The sequence below is a fragment of the Schistocerca cancellata genome, chromosome 8 (genome assembly GCF_023864275.1).
Source record: "Schistocerca cancellata isolate TAMUIC-IGC-003103 chromosome 8, iqSchCanc2.1, whole genome shotgun sequence".
In the NCBI taxonomy this organism is placed as follows: domain Eukaryota; kingdom Metazoa; phylum Arthropoda; class Insecta; order Orthoptera; family Acrididae; genus Schistocerca; species Schistocerca cancellata.
The window spans coordinates 240,089,888-240,114,706 of NC_064633.1; the positions used below are offsets into that span (position 1 = coordinate 240,089,888).

Sequence of the window (24,819 nt, forward strand, 5' to 3'; positions counted from 1 at the left end):
TATCGCAACATGTTCCCATTTCCACCAAATGGTCAAAAGACAGTTTTATAGCTTTTAACTCATCTCCCTCTGTTCCTATACATGTTGCAGTATGTGACAGATATAGCTCTCTCCGACTTCTGGGTAAAATTGATCTCGCTATCAACTGCGGTGTGTATTACAGTACATCATTCTTATCAATGGTGTCTTACTCATCTCGACTGGCCACTGGATACCCTGATATTACCACATATGATTGGCTCACACCACTGGGCTGAGATGGAGCGAGCCTTGGTGGAACACCGGATATCTGCTCCTTGTCACTGTGGAGCATGAGATTAAATATAGAGGTCAACACCTGCATACTGTTGTTTGGTAGCGTTACTCAATGCTACAGACTCATCCTATTTCCATATGCTGCGGTGCCATCCACATGTGTTTATTTTTTTCCACCAATAAGGTGAAAATACCTCTTTACTTGTACTACCTCATGTGTGATGTGAACAGCACCCTTCTGTCGATGGTCAACAAAGGAACAGTAATCATGTATATGACTGACAAATGAAGGAAAAATGCTTTTCTTAATGGACCACCTAGACATCCGCTACCCTGTCGATGGGGAAGATGAGATTACAGATCATCATCTTGAAGCGCTCTACAGTACCACAAACTATTCCAGTTTTCAAATGTTGCTATCTCTTCCACATTTTTATCAATGAGAATCATCGCCTGTGTGTTTTATTTCTACCAGCCTGTATCGTGGTAGCCACACAGTTCAAGCCATGCAATGTTAAGCTTTCTGTGAGAGCCAGAGGATCTAAACCTGTTAATGTCAGTTTATCAGCAGCTGACACGGATCATGGTTGGTCATCCTACAGTACAGGTGATGAAACATTACACTGGTCTCTGGGAGCGAGTTCGATCACAACCAAGATGCAGCAGAGGGACTTTCCATAAAAATAGCGCTGGAGTTTTTGCTGTATGGGAACCCTAGCAGATAGATTCGAAAACGTGACTCGTTGAGAGTGGCACGAATGTGATTCACCAATGGCTGTAATCATTAAAAGATGTCTCTACATGATAAACTGCAAGTATGTGGTAGAATGGATAGACTGGATTCCAAATCGCAGACAGCATTTCTACCCAAAAGCGTAACACTTGTGTGTGCCTGTAGACTCAAGACCGCTTTTTATGCAGGGTGACGGTAAAAAAATCGCTACGATCGTGTTTTTAATAGCGCAGTTCTTACGCGAAATGGATCGTGTGACCTGTAGAATCCCTCTGCGGCTAGCATCAAATGTCCGTTTTCAATAGTGTTCCTCAAAAGTAACATCGTCTTCCCTCCACGGATTCCCATTTGACCTACCAGGTGACTGTAATCCGACTACTGCAGAAAAAAGAAAAAAATAATTCGCCATGCAAACTGCCTTTCATGATCAATTTAATTACTTAGCGCATCAAATTAATATAAATGACTTACCGCCTGGAGTGTGGAGAAAAAAATGTTCAAATGTGTGTGAAATGTTATGGGGCTTAACTGCTAAGGTCATCAGTCCCTAAGCTTACATACTACTTAACCTAAATTATCCTAAGGACAAACACACACACCCTTGCCCGAGGAAGGACTCGAACGTCCGCCGGAACCAGCCGCACAGTCCATGACTGCAGCTCCTTAGACGGCTCGCGCGTGTGGAGAAGATGGCTGTCGCACGAAGGAATGATTCTTGAAAGGCGTTTTTTTTTTTTTTTAGTTGTGACGATATCTTACAACGAAATTTCAATCTGCAACCTACACAGGGTGAGACAGGCTCTCACGATTTATTTCATAAATGCTAGTATGATAAAACATCTCACAGGTAAAAGGGAACCTGTCATAGTGTATAAATCTGCTATGTTCCCTTGAATTACTGCTTGATGTTATCAAACTTAATAAAATTAATGTGTATTTTTGACGGCCAATGTGGCCGAGCAGTTCTAGGCGCTTCAGTCTGGAACCGCACGACCGCTACGGCCTCGGGCATGTGTGACGTTCTTAGGTTAGCTAGGTTTAAGTAGTTCTAAGTTCTAGGGGACTGTTGACCTCAGATGCTAAGTCCAATAGTTCTCAGAGCCATTTGAACCATTTTTTCCCGACATGTGTGCCAATGGTGCGAAAGTTTATCTGAAATATTTGTAATACACACTTGCATGGCAGGTTATTTACAGACACTGAAAGTGAGAGACGCTCTCAGGTCATGTAATTTGTTCAAGCTGAAAGATGTTGCTTAACATAGATTTTTTTTGGAGATTATATTCTCGCTTTTCCTTTACTCCAATGATGAATTTGAGATAACGAAAACATCCTGCGGTGATCGGTAATTTTCGAAGCAAAATCTCTCAGCTTCATTTTCTTTTACTGTACCGTAACAGAACATGTGTGTTCTGCAAGAGCAACACATTCATGGATTCAATTAGAGTTACTCTCTGCACTGTGAGAAAGTCCGACGTGTTATGAATGTTTTAATTACCATGACATGCCACATCTGTTATCATTATTTTAGATTACTTGACAGATATTTGGTGGTAATGACAATGCATTGTCTTTTGTGGGTGGTCTGTATCTGAGTTTATTATGGACAAGCACTGCATCCACTGAGTCTGCTCTTAGTCGCCTCACAAACAGTCATGATTCAAGGCTTTCACTTGATAACCTATGATAAAGTTATAAGTGCTAAAAGACACTTCAACATGTGCTAGGTACAGCTTCGTGTACGAGATCCACGAAAAGACAATGTTTCCATACACATCTGCTACGACTAAAAGACAATGTAATCACAGTCAGTCTCACAAGCTTTTGTGCAGAATAACTACAGAAATAACAACCCTAAAATATCATTTTTTCGCAACTGATTACTTCGAATGCACCTGGTTACCAATGTAAACAACATTTGCAACTTTCCTTGGAGTGCAGCTGGACACGAAATGTACAAAGCTTTTTGAAAAATAATTGATGTGCGACTGAGCACCACTACTTACAAAACAAAAGCATTTTTCATGACTTCTTTACAGTGCGTAGATGCATGCCATGCACACATACACACACACATACCAATATAGTGTATTCCCTAATCTTCTCATGTTTATCTACGATGTATTGTAATACTTCCTAGATTACTACCGGTACTACTTTTGTGTAATATTATGTAGACGAATTTTTCAGTATAACTGTAGCTGTTGGAGAAACCAATTCCTTTATTTCCACATATATTTAGCAATAACTTAACACTACACACATGAATGAATTGTGTAGACATGAACAGCACGGAATAACTAACAAAAGCTAAGTCAAAGAATAACTATATCACTGCACGTAAATGAACACTTCACGGAATGTTTATGAAGCACTGTACACCTGTAGGGATCGATTGTCAGAAATAGGGCACTACATAATCTTTGCCATATGCAAAAATCATCCTGCAAAATTCTGGCCAGAGAGGCCGTCGGATAGCGAAACAGGTCTATTCGGAGTTTGTTACTTGCATTTCTGTAATCTGTGCATGCTTTCGAAATCTTCAGTCTTTGTTCAGAGTAGCTACGTCATTGGAAGATGCGCTTCTTTTGTCATCGCTGCTCGGTAGCAAGGAGCGTGGGAGTACTGTCGTTAGAGGAGTAGTAAGATATTCGCCGAGCAGAGGACCCGTTGCAATGTAGACGTAAACATAATACATCTGTGTTTAAGTTAAAAGATTTGTGTCTGAATATTGTGAAACAGAGGAGAAAGATTCGATTACTGCTTTAGAATGAAATCAGACGTAATGTGATTAGAAAAGCATGTGTAGAGGAATGAAGGGAATATTTTTTTTATTTAGTTGCATCTCATTCGCACGTAGTTGGGAATCATCGTAGACTGAGACATCCATATCAGGGACTTTCAGATTTTTCGTTCAGGATTGCGCAATTTTCACTGTAAGGTATTTCTCATGTTTATTAATTATTTCTCTAACATTTGTGAGACAAAGAGTTTGATCAATGTTGCCCTTTGTCAGTGATAATTAGTGCTTCAACATGAATTTCAAACTAGTAATAATATATCGTATAACTTAAAAGCAGTTTCTTAAAGAAATATTTTACCTACTAGCATCGCCTACATCCTCGATCCAAGTAATTTTTATTTAAAAACTCTGTTTCTTAGTGGTATGTATAAAATAGTTGTTTTCTAGAGCATTGCACTAAGCTCTCAGCAACTGTAGTTGCTGACGCACAGAGAGCAGCAAACATCGCGTTTCCAAGTGTTAAAATTACGAGATAAGAAATTTTCGTTTCAGGATCAGGTTGCTACGAAAATTATCAACGCACAGGCACCATTTCATCAACAACATTGTTAGGGCAGATCATTAACGCACAGAGACCACTTTTGTGTTTAAATAGATTGATGGTAAATATCAAGATTTAATCAGTTTGCACATTTTTAGAAAATTTTTAGAACAGATCCAAATTCATGTTGTTTTCTCGCTGGCAGATATATTTGGTTTCTCTCGCTCTTGTAAATGCACGAATTCACCCACAGCTACGCAACAGCTAAGTTACAACCAACCAACAAAGGCATTATGAGTTCAAAATCAGAAGGAAATAATTTTTAAAGGAAACTTTCAGTACCTTCGTTAACAATGGCACGGTGCCACTATGACACTGTGTCAAATGCTTGACAGAAATACAGGAATGTGATGGAGTCCACTTGTTGCCCTCATACACAGTTCTCAGTGTCTTATGTTAAAAAAGGTCTACCTGAGTTTCGCACGAGCGCTGCTTCCTGAAACAGCGCTGACTTCTTGACAGAAGCTTCTCCCTTCTAAGAAAATTTATCATTTTCGAACTGGGAATACGTTCAAGGTTTCTTCAACAAACCGATTAAAAATATTTATTTACTGCTTGGCCCATTTTTTTTTATTCCAGACAATTGCACAAAGTTTTCAACAGAAGTTTCAGAGAATTTAATTTAGGAAAAAATAATCGTAGTAACTCTAGCTGAAACTGTATGAATGTGTCAGATAATCTTCTTTTATTAATACAATAGCACACGTGAATTCATTTTAAACCGGAAAAAACAAAGCTCAGGAAATCGTACAGTGTTCATACAATTTCACAATACATTCACAGTAATTGTTCAAAAATGCTTCCACCGAGTTCAGTGCATTTAGCAGCATGTGTGTGAACAGATTTAGTTGCTCGTTTCAATTTCACAGGGTTGTTCCTAATTTCGTCTATTACATTCATAATGCCATCAAGTAATGCCTTACGTGTGTTGACTTCATTCTCATAAACTATATCATTCATCCATCCCCATATACAAAAATCCATTGGTGGGTGGGCGCAGACGTGTAGCACCATGACCAATCCCTTTATGGGGAAAATGTATTTAAATATGTAGTAACGGCGTTGGTGAAATGTGGAGTGCCATCATGTTGAAAATACATTTGCAATCACGTAGCGAGTGGAACATCTTCGAGCAAGCGGGTCATTTCTTCTTGAAGGAATCGTAAGTACAGGGTGTTTCAAAAATGACCGGTATATTTGAAACGGCAATAAAAACTAAACGAGCAGCGATAGAAATACACCGTTTGTTGCAATATGCTTGGGACAACAGCACATTTTCCGGCGGACAAACTTTCGAAATTACAGTAGTTACAATTTTCAACAACAGATGGCGCTGCAAGTGATGTGAAAGATATAGAAGACAAAGCAGTATGTGGGTGCGCCATTCTGTACGTCGTCTTTCTGCTGTAAGCGTGTGCTGTTCACAACGTGCAAGTGTGCTGTAGACAACTTGGTTTATTCCTTGGAACAGAGGATTTCTCTGGTGTTGGAATTCCACCGCCTGGAACACAGTGTTGTTGCAACAAGACGAAGTTTTCAACGGAGGTTTAATGTAACCAAAGGACCGAAAAGCGATACAATAAAGGATCTGTTTGAAAAATTTCAACGGACTGGGAACGTGACGGATTAACATGCTGGAAAGGTAGGGCGACCGCGTACGGCAACCACAGAGGGCAATGCGCAGCTAGTGCAGCAGGTGATCCAACAGCGGCCTCGGGTTTCCGTTCGCCGTGTTGCAGCTGCGGTCCAAATGACGCCAACGTCCACGTATCGTCTCATGCGCCAGAGTTTACACCTCTATCCATACAAAATTCAAACGCGGCAACCCCTCAGCGCCGCCACCATTGCTGCATGAGAGACATTCGCTAACGATATAGTGCACAGGATTGATGACGGCGATATGCATGTGGGCAGCATTTGGTTTACTGACGAAGCTTATTTTTACCTGGACGGCTTCGTCAATAAACAGAACTGGCGCATATGGGGAACCGAAAAGCCCCATGTTGCAGTCCCATCGTCCCTGCATCCTCAAAAAGTACTGGTCTGGGCCGCCATTTCTTCCAAAGGAATCATTGGCCCATTTTTCAGATCCGAAAAGATTACTGCATCACGCCATCTGGACATTCTTCGTGAATTTGTGGCGGTACAAACTGCCTTAGACGACACTGCGAACACCTCGTGGTTTATGCAAGATGGTGCCCGGCCACATCGCACGGCCGACGTCTTTAATTTCCTGAATGAATATTTCGATGATCGTGTGATTGCTTTGGGCTATCCGAAACATACAGGAGGCGGCGTGGATTGGCCTCCCTATGCGCCAGACATGAACCCCTGTGACTTCTTTCTGTGGGGACACTTGAAAGACCAGGTGTAACGCCAGAATCCAGAAACAATTGAACAGCTGAAGCAGTACATCTCATCTGCATGTGAAGCCATTCCGCCAGACACGTTGTCAAAGGTTTCGGGTAATTTCATTCAGAGACCACGCCATATTATTGCTACGCATGGTGGATATGTGGAAAATATTGTACTATAGAGTTTCCCAGACCGCAGCGCCATCTGTTGTTGAAAATTGTAACTACTGTAATTTCGAAAGTTTGTCTGTCTGAAAATGTACTGTTGTCCCAAGCATATTGCAACAAACGGTGTATTTCTATCGCTGCTCGTTTAGTTTTTATTGCCGTTTCAAATATACCGGTCATTTTTGAAACACCCTGTACCTCTCGCCAGTTAGACGTCCTGGGAAAATGAATGGTCCAATAAAGTATGTGTTAATTACACCACACGCCACATTTATGCTAAATCGCTGCTGAAAATTGCGTTGCACTGTTGCATGTGGGTTTGCTTCAGATCATATCTGCACGTTATGTAAACTGTTTATACCTCTCGAATAAACTGTGCCTCATCAGTAAGTAAAATGTATTTGTGTAACTGTCGATTAGTATTTAACTAGTTGCACAACTCCAAGCGAAGGGCAGGATCTCCTGGATGTAAATGATGCACATTTCGTTTATGCTAAGGATACAGATTAATGTACTTCAGTATATGCCATACCTTAGATTTTGAAATGCCCAGTCGTTGATACATCTTGTACTGGTACCCGAGCTGCGGTGAACAACGTCCACAATGTCTTCTTCACGTAACGAGCGTTAGTACTGAATATGAGAGCTAGGTAGACAACCTGTCCCCCATAACATTCGAAATACTCAACTAATGGTTCGTGCATTCGGAATCCTCCGACTTGTATAACGTACGCGATAGTCGTTAACTGCAGCCGTAGTATTATCACTAAATTTGCCATAAATAAACACCATATCGGCGTATTCCTCTGTCGCAAATTTGGAAGGCATCCCCATTTCATAAATAATCTACAACTACAAAAGTAACTATGTGCTTACACTTAAATACACCGTTGTTATTATGTTCTTTCACTGAACAATACAGAAAACTAATTCGTTTCAAGGTTAGGAAACGACTGAAACAATTCACTAATGATTGCCAACAATGACATGAACGTTTCTACATTCTTAATGGAAAGTAAACAAATTTTACTTGTATATAAATCTTTGCTTCTCTGGATGTTCTGGAAAACTTCTGCAGATAGACGACTGGGACATGTTTTATTAGATTCACCAGACCAATAACAACAAAATAGGTGGAAATCGTGCTTTACTTTTGACTTCGTACAGTTTTGCGATGGCTTCATATTAGTGAAGTTGCTAAATTTGAGGCAAAACCTTTTATTAGCCGTAACTCTGTAACTAAAACTTTGCGGACCTATGTTTATAAGAACTTTTTTCTTTAGTTTTACTTGAAAAATAACATACTAAAATATTTGAATATCTTCATGAATAACCCTGTTGTTCTTGTGGACTTCAGTCCAGAGACTGGTTTGATGCATCTCTCCATGCTACTCTATCCTGTGCAAGCTTCTTCATCTCCCAGTACCTACTGCAACCTATATCCTTCTGATTCTGTTTAGTGTATTCACCTCTTGGTCTACCTCTACGACTTTTACCCTACATGCTGCCCTCCAATACGAAATTAGTGATTCCTTGAAGCCTCAGAATATGTCAGGCCAAGCTATCCCTTCTTCTAGTCAAGTTGTGCCACAAATTTCTCTTCTCCCCAATTCTATTCGATACCTCCTCATCAGTCACGTTATCTACCCATTTAATCTTCAGCATTCTTCTGTAGCAAATAAGCCTGTATATGTCCATAAAATTATTTTTGTTGTAATTGTCGTGCAAACTAACCTTTACCGATGACAAAATGGATACAACGGTTAAATACTATTACACGTACACCAATATCCGTTTGAGATGAGAGATATCATCGCCGGGTGTAAGACTGCCTCATGTAACTACATAATGGCTTATGCAATTTGTCTCTTAGCACGCTATATGAAATTAAATGAATCCTACTGGAGCACTTAAACTGTGGAACGAGTGGCAGCCATGTAAAGGGTACCTGACTCTAATAATGTACAGATCTGAGCTTGAGCAATGACTGTAACAACATACAAATTCAACTAAAGAGAAACAAAAATATCCGAGCGGATCATACAGTCTACGCGATCGAAACAGTGAGCGCTCAAATAAACTTATTGTTATTTAAATTGAAGGTGGAAGGGGAGACAAAGGAAAGGGAACGAACTGAATCAGCCCGATATGGACTTCATGCGGAATAAGCGGCAACGAGCGAAAGTTTCGGCAGGCCCGGGTCTCGAACCCAGGATCTCCTGCTTACTGGACATTTGCGTTAACCACTGAACCATCCGTCCACAATGTTTATCAAAAATGTGCGTACTGTCTCGGCACACTCCCCGACCATCTCACATACCCACCAAGCTCCACCAATCTTCAGTCCCATTGGACATTCTGCATGCTCGCTAATTTTTTTATTTCCGTTGGAGGTCGAACGTCAATCCGCATCTCCACTGAAGGTTGTGCTGTCATTGCCCATCGAGATATATCAGTTGTATGAAAAAGTGGTGTCTGTTCTTCCCGACATGTCTGAATGAACAGATACCAGATGAAATCCTCAGTTGTGATAGATACTCTGTAAACTGAAGGTGGATGGGGGGAGAAATGAAACAATAGGAAAGGAACAAATGATCAGAAATCCGCGGCGACGAGTGAAAATATGCCGGCCAGAGTGGCCGTGCGGTTCTAGGCGCTACAGTCTGGAACCGAGCGACCGCTACGGTCGCAGGTTCGAATCCTTTCTCGGACATGGATGTGTGTGATGTCCTTAGGTTAGTTAGGTTTAATTAGTTCTAAGTTCTACTCGAACCTGGGACATGTCCGAAACAACAGACACCACGTTTTGATACAATAATATGTACCTTTCTTTTGTAATGTATATTGTGCGCCAATAGCAAATCCTCAGACATATCCAGTTGCAGCTCTGATTAGAGCACATCTAGTAGGCGAGAGTCGTATACCTAGCTCAAAAGCGCAAAGCATCGAGTCATTTAGTATTTGCACTAAAGTGGCAAAATTTGGGTCAAACGACTAACGTGCCTTTGCCGTATTTCTGATGCTCTGTAATGTCCTTGAAAGAGATTTGCTGACTTGGCTCCTCTGTTTCTTTGCCCAATTATTCCTAGAGTGTTTTGTACACCCTTTTGAAACAGATTCACCCGCGCCACATACCGTCGCATTCTGAAACATTCATCCGAATAGAAATTCTAATTCGACTGTGCGTAGCGATCTCTTAGCAACTGTGGTATTTCATGTGTAAAATCTGCAAAAAGGCTACGATAATTATACAGAATGCTGGTACGACGAGAAATGTCATGCACTGCCTTCGAATTATCGCAACACTGCATCCATTTTGTTTGTGATTGGTTGGAGGAAATGCATTACTACAACAATTTTGTTACTCTCACTGTCTGTACTTAATAATAAATATTCCTTGGACGAGAAAACTGCTGCAAAAATACTACTATCTAATAGAGCCAGTTTAAATAAAGTAATGATTTAAAAAAAATGAGAACTGGCTGTCCATGGAATTATATTGATTTATAAGCTTTTACCAATCATTCTTTTAGCATTATTCTCTTTGTAATTTTGAGTATTTAGCTAAGCGATGAGTAACATATAGCGTTGCAGTCGTTGACAACTATCCTTTTCATCAGAACCAACGTTGCTAAACATCCGACTCAAGCGTTTACAGCAGTTTTCGAGTGGAACAGGGAGAGTATCGAAACGCAATGGATAAGAATGTCTCTACTGATACCATTGTATAAAACGCACATACTCACGAAGTTCGCCTCCTTAAATCTCCGATAATATCGTTGAGTAGTACTTGTACGATAGAACAGAGGCTATCCCTAATGAAATCTATTGATTAACCGATGATAACAGAAGATAATCTAACTTAATTTTTTTGAGGTTTTGTAAACATCTTACGAAACTACAGCGTAGCTACATTACATATAGCTGTAAGCCTCGAGCAGGTCACATAGAGGCATTGGACATTGCCAATCATGAGGTTGCTGATCGCCTTTGCGACTGTGTTGGCCGTTGCTTCGGCACAGACAGCAGCTGACAGATTCCCGGATGACTTCATGTTTGGAGCTGCGACAGCCGCTTATCAAATCGAAGGAGCCTGGAATGAAGATGGTGAGTTGAGAACGACTAACAGTATTCCTCAGCAAAGTAACGAAGAACAAAGAAACTGTGTGTTACAACACGTTCCATTATTATTTTCCTGTTGTGGATTCACAGCCTCGACGCAATTGTTGAATGTTAAAACAATTTTAAGCATCTACCAAAGGCTGCAAATTTCCTTATACCGTATGACATTTATTGTATCGTATATTACATTATATTATTAGCCAGTTTTGGCCCGTACCTATTTTGAAATGCAGGTCCTGTCTAGTGCGACACTAGTATGCGTCTGTGTGTGTGTGTTAGTGTGTGTGTGTCTGAAGGAGGGGGCAGGAACAAGCTTCTCTTCTCATGTAGAAAAAAATAGTTTTGAAACTTGAAACATATGCGAGTATCACGGACGCAAGTGCCTTTGAAAGTGGTCACACGCCGGAACTGACCGACGAATGAAAGTAATACACGATGCAACAAAGGTTACCCTGTGTAAAGAATTTGGCAGCCTACGCTGAATGATTAAAATGATTTTTACCATGTAAACGTTCAGTTAAACAAGTCATAGTGTTGTGTTACATACTGTAATGTTCTGGCATATGTGTATAGGGAAGGGAGAGAACATTCAAGACTACCTTTTCCACAACCACCCGGAATATACAACAGGAGACACGGGGGACGTCGCTTGCGATTCTTACCACAAGTACAAGGAGGACGTGCAGATGCTGAAGGCCATCAATGTAAGTATACTTTCCAAAACAAAGAAAACTATCTTCGGGATTTTCCGATCGCAATATAAAGTCTCCCTTCATTTTGTTTTCTATTCACTTTGGACTACGAGAAACTGGTGATTTATTCACTCTCCTTATGTGCCGCAGAAAGTGTTCTGTAGCTGTATAACAGGGCAGTTTTTCTGGAAAACGGATGTCAGTTAATTTTCAGGTAATGTTCCTTTGAGTAAACATCTAACGGCGAAATAAGTGGTGAACCTCAGTTATGCGGAAACTAGTTGAATCTAAGGAAGTCTAATATCAAGAGGGACTACAGTTGAGGAGTGATGCGTGTTCTCTAGAGCTACATGATAAAGACCCCTGGATAATATTATCCAGGGTTTAGACGAATAAAATGAAATACAAGCGACATTCCAGCAGCAGTTTCCAATTTTATAAAATAGACAATGAACAACAAAGTAAAAAAATCGGTAGTACAAAAACGAAAGGACGGAGGTTTATGATATCATGTCCCGTCAGCGACGAGTTCATTATACTTCGGGGTAAATCCAAAAACGGTGAAGGATGCTGAAGCAAAACTAGCGTTTTCTTTCTAAACAAACCATTGTAAAGCACTAAATGATCGATTTGGGGAAACATGGAAAACGTAGTTGTGCAGAAAAGGGTATTTGAATACCACTAGTTGTACATACGAGTCAGAGCTGCAGACAATGTGTCACAATCCCTTTTTTCCGGAACTTCGTACTCATCTTCATAGGTGGTCGCATTAAGTCTACAAAAATCGAGGTACAGTGCTTCTACATTACTCACTGTGTCGAGTGTGTGTTTCTGCCCTATAAGTGACAGTGATGAGGGTTTGTAAATTGTCTTGGTTTTTCCTGTTACTACGGTCGATTGTGATAATGAATAAATGATAATCGAGTAGATCAAATACTGTCTCACAGCCTATTCCTATTCCATATTGCCGAGGGAGACTAGGAGCTTCAACGTCTCCGTGAGAATGTCGTCGACCGTGAACGTTCAAATGGCAGATACTTGAAAAGATAAGAAGAATGCTTAAACACGAAACGAATTGCAGTGAACAATTGAAATTAGGAAGAATTTCGAGCACATATTGTCGTTGGAATATTTAGGGGAGGGGGGGGGGAGAGAGCAAATAATCTTCAAAATAACAAAGTAAACGGTTTTCGCGAAGAGATTATTTATACTCAACAAATCTCAACGATTCTTGTGAATAGGGCTTAAAAAAATGAGAACTGTTATTTATCGGGAGCAACGTAAAATGCCCATGTGCAGACATAGAAATGACAGCAGCGGAAATTCGAACTGCATATCTGATTTTCTGTGATTCATTTCAATCCTACAGTAACAAATCCAATATCATTTTGAAGCTGCCATCGAAGCCTATGTCTTCTACTGAGTGTCGTTCCCAGATGAAAACACAATGGAATTACAATTAGCGTTATTCACCATTATTTCCACGTTTGTTTAGTGGGACGGCAAACTGGAAATGTAACTTACATCCATTACCTACCAAATAATGTGGTTGCCTTCAACATTTTCTTTTCTCCGTTTCATTCTTCCACATTATTTTGTGAAGCTCCACACAATCTAAAATTCTTATTGTGCTGTAAGTGGTTTTAACTTCGTCCGTTATATTGACCTTCATTCACGTTAAGGATAGATATATTTCTTTTTCAGGTCGTGATTGTAATGTGTTCCACATAAATTACTCCTCATCGACAGCTTCTTTCATTCTGCAGAAGAACTGCTGTTGTAATTCTAAAAGATTGTGGGTATTAATTACTAATCCACGTCTGTATATTAAAAAAAATAAGAAAAAGAAGTGTCATAAATGTTCGCCGTACAGCCATATTTACAAATTACACTGTGACTGTAAAATGAGTAGTTCCAAATCATTACGAGTTATCGTGCAAAATGATTCACGGGACATGCATCTAACTAACTATTCCTGTCTTTGTGTGTTTCTTCCACCTATCACGCCTTCCTTTGTCGTTTCTTAGAGCCAAAACGTGACTTCCACACAGCACGACAGGCATAGTCATTACTTTGTTCAATTTCATAATAGCCTTTCCTCTTCCTTAGTTCTCATTCGCTAACAGTGATGCATTTGGTTGCGTTGGTCAAAATGGTACCTAGTTCTCTGCAAAAGTTCCCCCTGAACATGTACCGAGTGATAACTTATTACGCATACAGTGCCACCTAAGCTGCGTGCTTCGTTCTTAATTTTGTAATGTTCACTTCCGTATCCACCAACCAATTTGATATTTACAAGGTACCCTTCTTGTATATTACACAGCTCAACCTCTCACATTTTTCGTTTTTATCGCCGTGTATTTCTAAATTACTGTTCATAGTACATATAGCTTTCCACAATGACAGTCAGTTTTGTGAGGTAATTTCATCGCATTTTACCAGATATACAAATATAAAAGCAGGATTTATCTTAAATGTTCTGGTTTTTTTGCGTTTGTAAGAGAAAATGTTAAAATATTTTTCACACCTGACCAAGTTCTGTGAATACAGTTTATTGTACTATGAAGCTGCTTTCTCCAATACTGGTTAAACTGTTACAATCTTAAATTATTCTGATTCCGTAGTTTAGCATTCATATATAAACTAACGATCAAATACTAGCTATTAATAGATAACCTTTCTTTGAAGCTGATAATACATTGTGATTGAACAGGCGAACGTATACCGCTTTTCGATTTCCTGGTCACGAGTGTTGCCTACCGGGGACGTTGACGTTATCAACCAGCCTGGTATCGACTATTACAACAACCTCATCAACGAGCTGCTTGCCAACGGAATTCAGCCAATGGTACGTAATAAATAATATTTTCCACAAAGTTAATGTCGTAGAATAAACCTCTGTTTTGCATGCAAACACTTCCAAATACTATAATATAATCGGTACTTGGAATCGATGAAACTATGAATAAAGTGACAGCTTTTAAAGAGCTACACTACTGGTCATTAATATTGCTACACCAAGAAGAAATGCAGATGATAAATCGGTATTCATTGGACAAATATATTATACTAGAACTGACATGCGATTACATTTGCACGCATTTTGGGTGCATAGATCCTGAGAAATCAGTACCCAGAACAACCACCTCTGGCCGTAATAACGGCCTTGATACGCCTGGGCATTGAGTCAAACAGAGTCAGACAGCAGTCGAACATTTTCTGTATCCATAATGGCCCGTACAGCACCTGCAACATGCGGTCGTGCATTATCCTGCTGAAATGTAGGGTTTCGCAGGGATCGAATGTAGGGTAGAGCCACGAGACGTAGTACATCTGAAATGTAACGTCCACTGTTCTAAGTTCCAACAATGCGAACAAGAGGTGACCGAGACGTGTAACCAATGGCACCCCATACAATCACGCCGGGTGATACGCCAGTATGGCGATGACGAATACACGCTTCCAATGTGCGTTCACCGCGATGTCGCTAAATATTGATGCCACCATCATGATGCTGTAAACAGAACCTGGATTTATCCGAAAATATGACGTTTTCTCATTCGTGCACACAGGTTCGTTGTTGAGTACACCATCGCAGGCGCTCCTGACTGTGATGCAGCATCAAGGGTAACAGCAGCCATGCTCTGAGCTGATAGTCCATGCTGCTGCAAACGTCGTCGAACTGTTCGTGCAGATGGTTGTTGTCTTGAAAACGTCCCCATCTTTTGACTCAGGGATCGAGACGTGGCTGCACAATCCGTTACAGCCATGCGGATAAGATGCCTGTCATCTCGACTGCTAGTGATACGAGGCCGTTGGGATCCAGCACGGCGTTCCGTATTACCGTCCTGAACCCACCGATTCCATATTCTGCTAACAGTCATTGGTTCTCGACCAACGCGGTCAGCAATGTCGCGATACGATAAACCGAAATCGCGATAGGCTACAATCCGACCTTTATCGAAGTCGGAAACTTGATGGTACGTATTTCGCCTCCTTACACGAGGCATCACAACAACGTTTCACCAGGCAACGCCGGCCAACTGCTGTTTGTGTATGAGAAATCGGTTGGAAACTTTCCTCATGTCAGCACATTGTAGGTGTCGCCACCGCCGCCAACCTTGCGTATATGCTCTGAAAAGCCAATCATTTGCATATTGCTACATCTTCTTCCTGTTGGTTAAATTTCGCGCCTGTGGCACGTCATCTTCATTGTGCAGCAGTTTTAATGGCCAGTAGTGTATGACAAAATCTATAAGCCATTGCCGACAACTGAATTTTCCCTTCGCTCAGACAGGTATTAAGGCTAAAATTCGTCATTCTGTCAGATTATCTAGTTCACTATCTAATTGGGTATAACGAAAATGAAGCCTCATGTTTCTTGACAGAACATAGGGGGACGATGCAGGAGACCACCACCGCCGTACTAGGCAAGGTCCTATTGAAGGAGGTTTGCCATTGCCTTCCTCCGACCGTAAAGGGGATGAATGATGACGATGAAGACGACACAACAACACCCAGTTATCTCGGGGTAGGTGGAAATACCTGACCCCGCCTGCAATCAAACCCGGGACCCCGTGCTCGGGAAGCGAGAACGCTACCGCGAGACTACGAGCGACGGACATTTGGGCATAACACATATGTAACTCATTTCTTTTAAATAAGATACTGACAAACTATGGATATGATTGTGACATTTAAAACGCTTCGGACCACACGTCTAGAACAGCACATCCCACAAGAGTTCACAGGGTCATGTTCAAAATTAGGGGCGACTGTTCCCAAAAATACTCTCAGAAACAAATTAATTCTGCGCGTCTTTGACAGTACCAGGAAAATCACAAGCGTTTCAAACCATGTGGATGTATGTTACCTTCTCAGCAAGTCAACAATATACCAATGTGAACAGAAAGAAATCAATCTTGGCAACCATAGAAGAAAACGGTGCTGGCTAGTCCATTGCATTAGTGAGAGTGATATCACAAATGTAGTTTCTGTTATTTCGTGGGGTAAAGTTGAATGACACTGACTTCCAGTACTGTTCCCGATGTATCTAACCGAATAGAATAGCTGAAGGGATTATTCTCAACACTGCTCTAGAGGATAGAAAACAGCAAAGAAAAATGTGTACGCATTAGTTCCACTAGCAAACGGATGGCACAATTAGCAAACAAATGAGATGGAGTAAAACTGAAGGAAAATAATAGATTAAGCATCGTCGTCGACGAGCCGTGTACAGATATGACACCAAAATGAAATAAGGAGGCATTGGGAGCGATTGAAATAACGCTGCAGTCGATTTACGGAAACGTTGGGAAATTTAACGAAGTCTATCCTAATCCTGAATCCAATATCTTAATCAATGATCCTTCGCCCATGACGAGTGTCATTGTAGTGTTAATACTACAAGAAATACTAATAGTTAGGTAGTGGGGCAAGAGGTCCGTAGTAGTCTTGTAACAGCAGCAAACAGATTTCTTAACTGTAGGGTCTAACAAGGAGTAATAATTAATGTGCGGAAAATGATGGGATTAATTACCCTTATACATTCTTATACGAATAAGAAATGGGCAGATGTATAAGTATAGATAAGTAACACAACATCTAATATTCCCAATAACAGTGAGAGCTATTTTAATTTTGTGCAATTTACGAATCTAGTGTATGGACATCCTCAGAATAAGAGAAAATGGTAACACGTGATTTTAGTTCGTATTTTGACTATGGTACTTTCATGTAATGTATCGTCAGTGACTGTTTCAGATGAGGAGTTTTGACGAAAATATGTTTGTTTGGTGAAGGCTTTGTGTTTCAGAAGTCAATCAGAGAATAGCTAGGATAAAATATAGCGCTAAGACAAAGCGTCGTGCACAGTACGGAGCTTAATGTTGCTTTCCAATCAACGAATCATTTCAGCTCTGCGCTATGTACATACCCGATTGTAGAGACGAGACTGAACCAAAATGTAGCACATAACCTGGTCAACAGGACGTGTACACCAACAATTCTTCTCCGGTTCAAGTGAGCTATTTGTGGTACTAATTTTCTTGACCGGCTAAATTTGAACAGATACTCCAGTCCGACTCTGTTAAGGGGTTGACAACCTATTTCTGTACCAGGTTTTCTCAACAGGCATTACCATTCTTCCCAGTTTTGGAACTTATGCAACAAGTATACTAAAAGTATCAGAAAATGAGCCAAGGTTACGGTTTTGGGGTACACCCCGTAATGTTAACCACTGACCATGAAACATATTACGCACTGAAATGACATTCTTACGTCGTACTGTACCGAAAGTACGCAGACTGCAACGACGTTGGTTACTTTGGTTTGCTCTACAAGGAGATGGAGTGGAACTGTAACATATAAAATTTTAGTCCACTTAATTACAATTTTTATGTGCACATCTACCTAACATGCATAATTTATTTCTATGGGAACTTTCTGACTATTTACAATCGTCTCTGAACTGTAAAGCATCACTTGATACACTCACTTTTACAAGTCTCTTCACTGGAAGAATGACCGACCTAATGATTAAGTAAAATTCATCCTATGACATTTAATACACAGATGGCATGTCTAAGACGACGCTGTCGTCTTGATCGTTGACTGCTAACTTGGCCGAGCCATAAGTAGACCATCGATTACGACGTCCTAGCGAAGCCCTAACAGACGTACCTACGACTGTATTTCTCATGCGTCATGCGGCATGTAGCAAGTATACATTTCTGTGGTTGCCAACCTTGCTTTAGCACCCCACTCTTCAGACGACACCACACTTGTCAAACCAGATTCTGGTCCATAACTGGAGGTCCATCTGGGAAAAGGAAAGATCTAAGGTCATTCCCAGTCTAGCACAAGATTCAATACAATCATACAAATGGCATCCCAACGGAGCTGTTTCGTAGATCTATTTGTGCACAACTAGTTTGAAAGCTGTCATTTTTATATTATTTTCCAATGCACTGCTTGAATTTAATGTCAGATCACGGGTGCCATGGTCAATAAATTCCTACCGACGTACTGTGATCCGTGCTAGGTACTCACCAGATAAATCCTAATGTAGGGTGCTCAGAAATCCTACTGAGTTAGACAGCATATAAATTTTTCGAACTCACGTATGTTTGTCAACTCAGTTGTGGTTGTAAGAAGCATAACTGGGAGACAGAGCATCTAACTCTTGCTCGTACTCCTATAATTTCATTTCCATTAGTTCCCATAAATCTGTTGCGAATTCTGCAAGAGTTTCTCTGATAAGACTGCGACCGATATCCGTCTCTACCCTTTTTCCTCGTGACCAAGAGTTCTGCTCTCGCAATGTTGTTGCTTTCCTTTTTGTATCAGTCCCGCTGTTTTAATGTCCCGCAGTTTAATATTTGGAATTCTCTTCTCGCAGTGTACCATATTCATAATGGATGATGAAAGCTACAGAATGAAATGTGTCCGCACAATATTTGTCCACCATTCATTGCTCTGTTAACCTCCATTGATAGTTCTTGTTACCTGTCATCTCTGCACACAAGATTACGTTCTGCAACGATTACGAAGTTATATTTAGAAAAATTCCATTGAATGTAATTACTAACCTCATGTTTCAAATCATTATATGCCCCTTTTTTTATCGAAGTCAGCATCCTCATTGTTATTATAACGTCCGTTAAGAATCATCACAAATCTCTGAAACACAATTAACGAAGAAACAGACATAAAAACAATCAACAAACTACCAGCCTGAGTCACTTCTGCAGAATCCCCAACACTTCAGGCATAATTACATGATTCTTATTGCTGCTGCTGTTGTCGTTATTATTTTTGTTGTGGTCATCAGGACGAAAACCGGTCTGATGAATTCTAGTCTATCCTGTAAAAGCCTCTTCATCTCCGAATAATTACTTCAAACCACATCTGGTTGAACCTGCTTACTGTACTCATCTTACGATCTCCCTCTGCAGTTTCAAGTCTTCACACTGCCCTCCTGTAGTAAACTGACGAATCCTTAATGCCTCAGAATGTGTCCTATCAATCGATCCCTTCTGTTACTCAAGTTACACTACAAATTTCCTTTCTCCCCAACTGTGCTCAGCGTCCACTCGTAATTTCCGCCATCTACCCCTCCAATCTTCCGCATTCTTTTTCCTGATGATGTCATTCTCCTGTGTAGTCACTGACCTGAGATCTGAATAACGTTAGTATTTCACCTTCGGAATATTTTACCCAAAAGGATTCCATCATTATTTACTATACAGCATTTCACAAATTTCACACTGCAGTATGCCATCTACAGGTGACTATGTACCATTGGGATCTTCCTCAACCACTGCAGTACATCGGAGGCTGGCCCAACGAGTTGCTGGCAGACTACTTCGTTGAATACGCCAGGGTACTGTTTGAAAACTTCGGAGACAGGGTAAGTAAAATGTTTCAAAACGTTTATAGGCTAGCCTCACATTTTCTTCGCCTAGGAGCATAATGGTGGTGTATGGTTCCTTAGGTGAAATGGTGGGTCACGTTCAACGAGCCAGCTACCTTCGTGCATGGCTACACAACTCTGGGGATGGCTCCTTCTCAGCCCGCCAAAGGAATTGGCGACTACCTGGCGGCACATACCATCATCAAAGCCCACGCTCGCGTCTGGCACCTGTATGATGAGCAGTTCAGAGTTTCGCAGAATGGTCAGTACCTGAAGACAATTGTAACATCGCCAGAGGCACTTAAACATTACATTATCTCATCAAATGCTGCCTATTAGTAGACATAAACATAAGTGAGTCACCTCTTCATCTTTATGAGGGCTTCAACTTTGCTGTGGACAGTTTCAATGAGACCTGTGACTGTCTATGGTATTACAGTAACCTATCCCCAACAAACGGAACCTGAGAAGGTAGTGGTGGTGGAAATTAGGTTAGTTCATGACCAAACTCTTGGTTGGCTAGCCCATTGCACGAATGTTATCGGCCGCAAATCAGTCCCATACAGATGCTCCTTTATGACATGGTGCATTGTGATGCTGATACACTGATCGGCTATATTTCTCTACTGCATGCAGAACACAATACAGTAAATTTTTTTCGTATCTCTCAGCGGTTGGCATTTTATTAAGTGATATTAATTGGACTGCACCAAAACTACAAAAAATATCCCTGCACGCTAACGGTAGCCCCTCCATAGTTCACTTTTAGCACCACACATATTTATAATTAACTTTCTCCAGGTATTCACCAAACCCAAACTCTTCCATCGGATTGCCGCTGCTTACAGCGATTCATCACTCCAAATTACTTGCTTTCACAAAAATTTGTGGATTATTAGGAGCTACTTTGCCATTGCAGTCCACGCTTTTTAACTCTCTCCACAGTGATGGTCCTAGATGGAGTTATGGTAGCAGTCAGGAGCGATTCCATCCGCTGATTTCTTTTCTTTTTTTTCAGTTCATTTGCATTCCGCTCGTACACGTTGAGCCACTTCAGAATTAGGAAGACGGTACGGCAGTGTATTGGAAGCCATGTTCTTGTCAAGTACAGCGATACGAACATAAGGACAATGGGACAACCAGTGTCCGACCAGAGAAAATCTCCGACTTGACTGATAAACGGGCCAGGGGCCGTTGTTTAGCATCCGCTGATTTCAGAAATGGTTCAAATGGCTCTGAGCACTATGGGACTTATCATCTGAGGTTATCAGTCCCCTAGAACTTAGAACTACTTAAACCTAACTTACCCGACGCAGAATTCGAACCTGCTACCGGCGCGGTCACGTGTTTCTAGACTGAAGCGAATAAAGCCGCTCGGTCACAGCGGCCCGCCTCCGCTGATTTCATACGACTTTTTATACAACCATCCTTAGCAGCGACCGATCGTGCCTGTCCTTCATTACATCAAGTCGGCATGGTCTTGGTTTAGCTATGGCTGTTTGTTCGCATTTCTACTTCACAATAACCTCCCCAACAGTAAACGTAATCATATTTAGAAGGGTTGAAATGATTTTCCATAGGTATGTTACTCAGGTAACATCTAATGGCTAGTCCAGATTCTAAGTCACTGAACTTTCATGGCCCACTTATTCTGCTGTAACTGCCTCTATACTGACAACATACTACACTACGCTACACTTGTCCTAACGAGCAACCCTTGACTTGTGTGTGGGCACAGAGTGAGCGGCGAGCACTATTCCTGTAGTACATGATTTCAGAATGAAAAGAGAACTGGCTCAAGTGGACTGGCCTATCGGATGCGATGCATCCATCGAGTGACTCACAACACGGCACTCCTCGTCTCCTTTTATACGCCGTGTCCACCTATCGAGACATCTAGTGGTCAGTTCTGAATTATATGAGAGTGTCCAGATTCTTTTGATCAGATAGTGGTAGGTAGACACGTACACTGACCAGCCAGTACAGTACAATCACTGTTCACTGTGGTATTAAATGTTCATGATTACGTTGAGAAAGATGATGCAGCAAGGGAAGTATATAAGCGAAGTAGAAACATTCAAGGAATCATTGTAAGGAAGATAAAAATCGCACATGAGTATATACACTACCGGCCATTGAAACTGCTACACCAAGAAGAAATGCAGTTGATAAACGGATATTCATTGGACAAATATATTATACTAGAACTGACATGTGATTACATTTCCACGAAATTTGAGTGCATAGATCCTGAGAAATCAGTACCCAGAACAACCACCTCTGGCCGTAATAACGGCATTGATACGCCTGGGCACTGAGTCAAACAGAGCTTGGATGGCGTGTACAGGTACAGCTGCCCATGCAGCTTCAACACGATACCACAGTTCATCAAAATTAGTGAATGGCTTATTGTGACGAGCCAGTTGCTTGGCCACCATTGACCAGACGTTTTCAGTTGGCGAGAGATCTGGAGAATGTGCTCGCCAGGGCAGCAGTCGAACATTTTCTGTATCGAGAAAGGCCCGTACAGGACCTACAACATGCGGTCGTTCATTATTCTGCTGAAATGTAGGGATTCGCAGGGATCGAATGAAGGGTATAGCCACGGGTGGTAACACATCTGAAATGTAACGTCCACTGTTCATGGTGCCGTCAATGCGAACAAGAGGTGACCGAGACGTGTAACCAATGGCACCCCATACCATCACGCCGGGTGATATGCCAGTATAGCGAATGACGAATACACGCTACCAATGTGCATTCACCGCGATGTCGCCAAACACGGATGCGGCCATCATGATGCTGTGAACAGAACCTAGATTCATCCAATAAAATGACGTTATGCCATTCGTGCACCCAGGTTCGTTGTTGAGCACACCATCGCAGGCGCTCCTGTATGTGATGCAGCATCAAGGGTAAGCGCAGCCATGCTCTGAGCTGATAGTCCATGCTGCTGCAAACGTCGTCGAACTGTTCGTGCAGATGGTTGACTCGGGGATCGAGACGTGGCTGCCCGATCCGTTACGGCCATGCGGATAAGATGCCTGCCATCTCGACTGCTAGTGATACGAGGCCGTTGGGATCCAGCATGGCGTTCCATATTACCCTCCTGAACCCACCGATTCCATATTCTGCTAAAAGTCACTGGATCTCGACCAACGTGAGCAGCAATACGATAAACCTCTATGGTGATAGGCTACAATCCGGCCATTATCAAAGTCGGAAACGTGATGGTACGCATTTCTCCTCCCTACACGGGTCATCACAACAACGTTTCACCAGGCAACGCCGGTCAACTGCTGTTTGTGTATGAGAAATCGGTTGGAAACTTTCCCCATATCAGCACGTTGTGTCACCACCAGCGCCAACCTAGTGTGAATGCTGTGAAAAGCTTATCATTTGTATATCACAGCATCTTCCTCCTGTTGGTTAAATTTCGCGTCTGTAGCACGTCATCTTCGTGGTTTAGTAATTTTAATGGCCAGTAGTGGTCATTTGTGACGAAGGGAAGAGGGCTATGGCCGAGCATCTAGCAACATTCATCTTGGAACAGCTGTTTGCAACTGATGTCGTGAGGACGAGTATGGGACAAGGTGTTGAATGTGGATGCCTCGTCGCGCAATGTGGATGTTAGAAGAGTACGTGTTGTGAAAATCTGGGCTGGCGGCGATCTGTCGCAGGTCTCATGACAGAGTACAATACTGGTGTAGGCACGAGTCTGTTGGGGCACACTGATGAACAGTGCACATCGTTCCTGATTGGTCTCTCAGTTAGACGACCCATATAAGTTCCCGTGCTTACCCAAGACATCGTCAGTTAAGGATGCAGGTAGTACGGGATCATCGCGAATGAACATGGATCAGCTGGAACGATTCAGCTGGTTGGATAAATCACATTTCTTGTCACAGCTGGTCGATGGACATTCCAGGTAAGCCATCATCCACGCAAACAATTGCTCGATACATGGACAATGCCATGAATTCAGGCTCCTGGGCAAAGTTTTCTGTCATTATGGGGGGGGGGGTTCCATCGAGTATATGACAGTAATCTAAGTTACAGTGATACCAGTGGACTACGTTAACGTTATTGACGATCACCTGCAACTTTTCTTTATCCGAATCCATGAAATGCAGCAACTGTGGTCTGTTGCGTTCCAAAGTTAAATAGACACGCTATTAAGCATACGGTTATAATGGATAGCCTCATCAAAGCCGTGCAAAACATAGAAGGAAGAGTCATACAAGAATGTACACTGCTTGACAGTTGTTAAAGAATACGCACGTGGTCCGTCGCCGGTAGAATTAGAGTCGTTTATAGTGAAGTGTTTCGTACTGACGGCAGTGGCATCGTGGCACATGGCCTGCACACGAAAATGTTAAGTGTTGGGTACCCAGACTTATAAAATGGCTTTTCTTAGCAATAATATGAATATTTATATATGTGTTTGGAGAGAGAGAGAGAGAGAGAGAGAGACTGATTTTTGATTGAGAATATTACTTCAAGTCGTAACTGGTACCTGAATTTTTTTTGCTGTCTCCTTGAATGATCAGCTTCTGAACCAGTTGGTGACGTATTACCATTTGGAGGAAGTTATTGTTCTTTAAGATTTAAAATACGACTCTGTTAGTTACTTGGCCGTATTGCAGATAGCTTTGAGCCCAAGTTTTCGTAGCTTTTTATAGATAAGGGACCACCGTTGTAAGTAAATAAGATCAAACAGCAATCTGCTTTTCGTGAG

The 24,819-nt window shown here is 41.5% G+C and overlaps 1 protein-coding gene across 1 annotated transcript in view; it reads left to right on the forward strand.

The window, feature by feature from the left end:
* The first annotated feature begins 10,814 nt into the window (after nucleotides 1-10,814).
* LOC126094866 (myrosinase 1-like) overlaps nucleotides 10,815-24,819 on the forward strand; it is a 62,421-nt gene continuing 48,416 nt past the window's right edge. Inside the window, exons 1-5 of the mRNA XM_049909498.1 lie at nucleotides 10,815-10,961; nucleotides 11,550-11,680; nucleotides 14,382-14,516; nucleotides 19,956-20,078; nucleotides 20,163-20,343. Of these exons, the coding sequence (XP_049765455.1) occupies nucleotides 10,826-10,961; nucleotides 11,550-11,680; nucleotides 14,382-14,516; nucleotides 19,956-20,078; nucleotides 20,163-20,343 (706 nt within the window). The 5' untranslated portion in view covers nucleotides 10,815-10,825. The remainder of the gene's footprint in view (nucleotides 10,962-11,549; nucleotides 11,681-14,381; nucleotides 14,517-19,955; nucleotides 20,079-20,162; nucleotides 20,344-24,819) is intronic.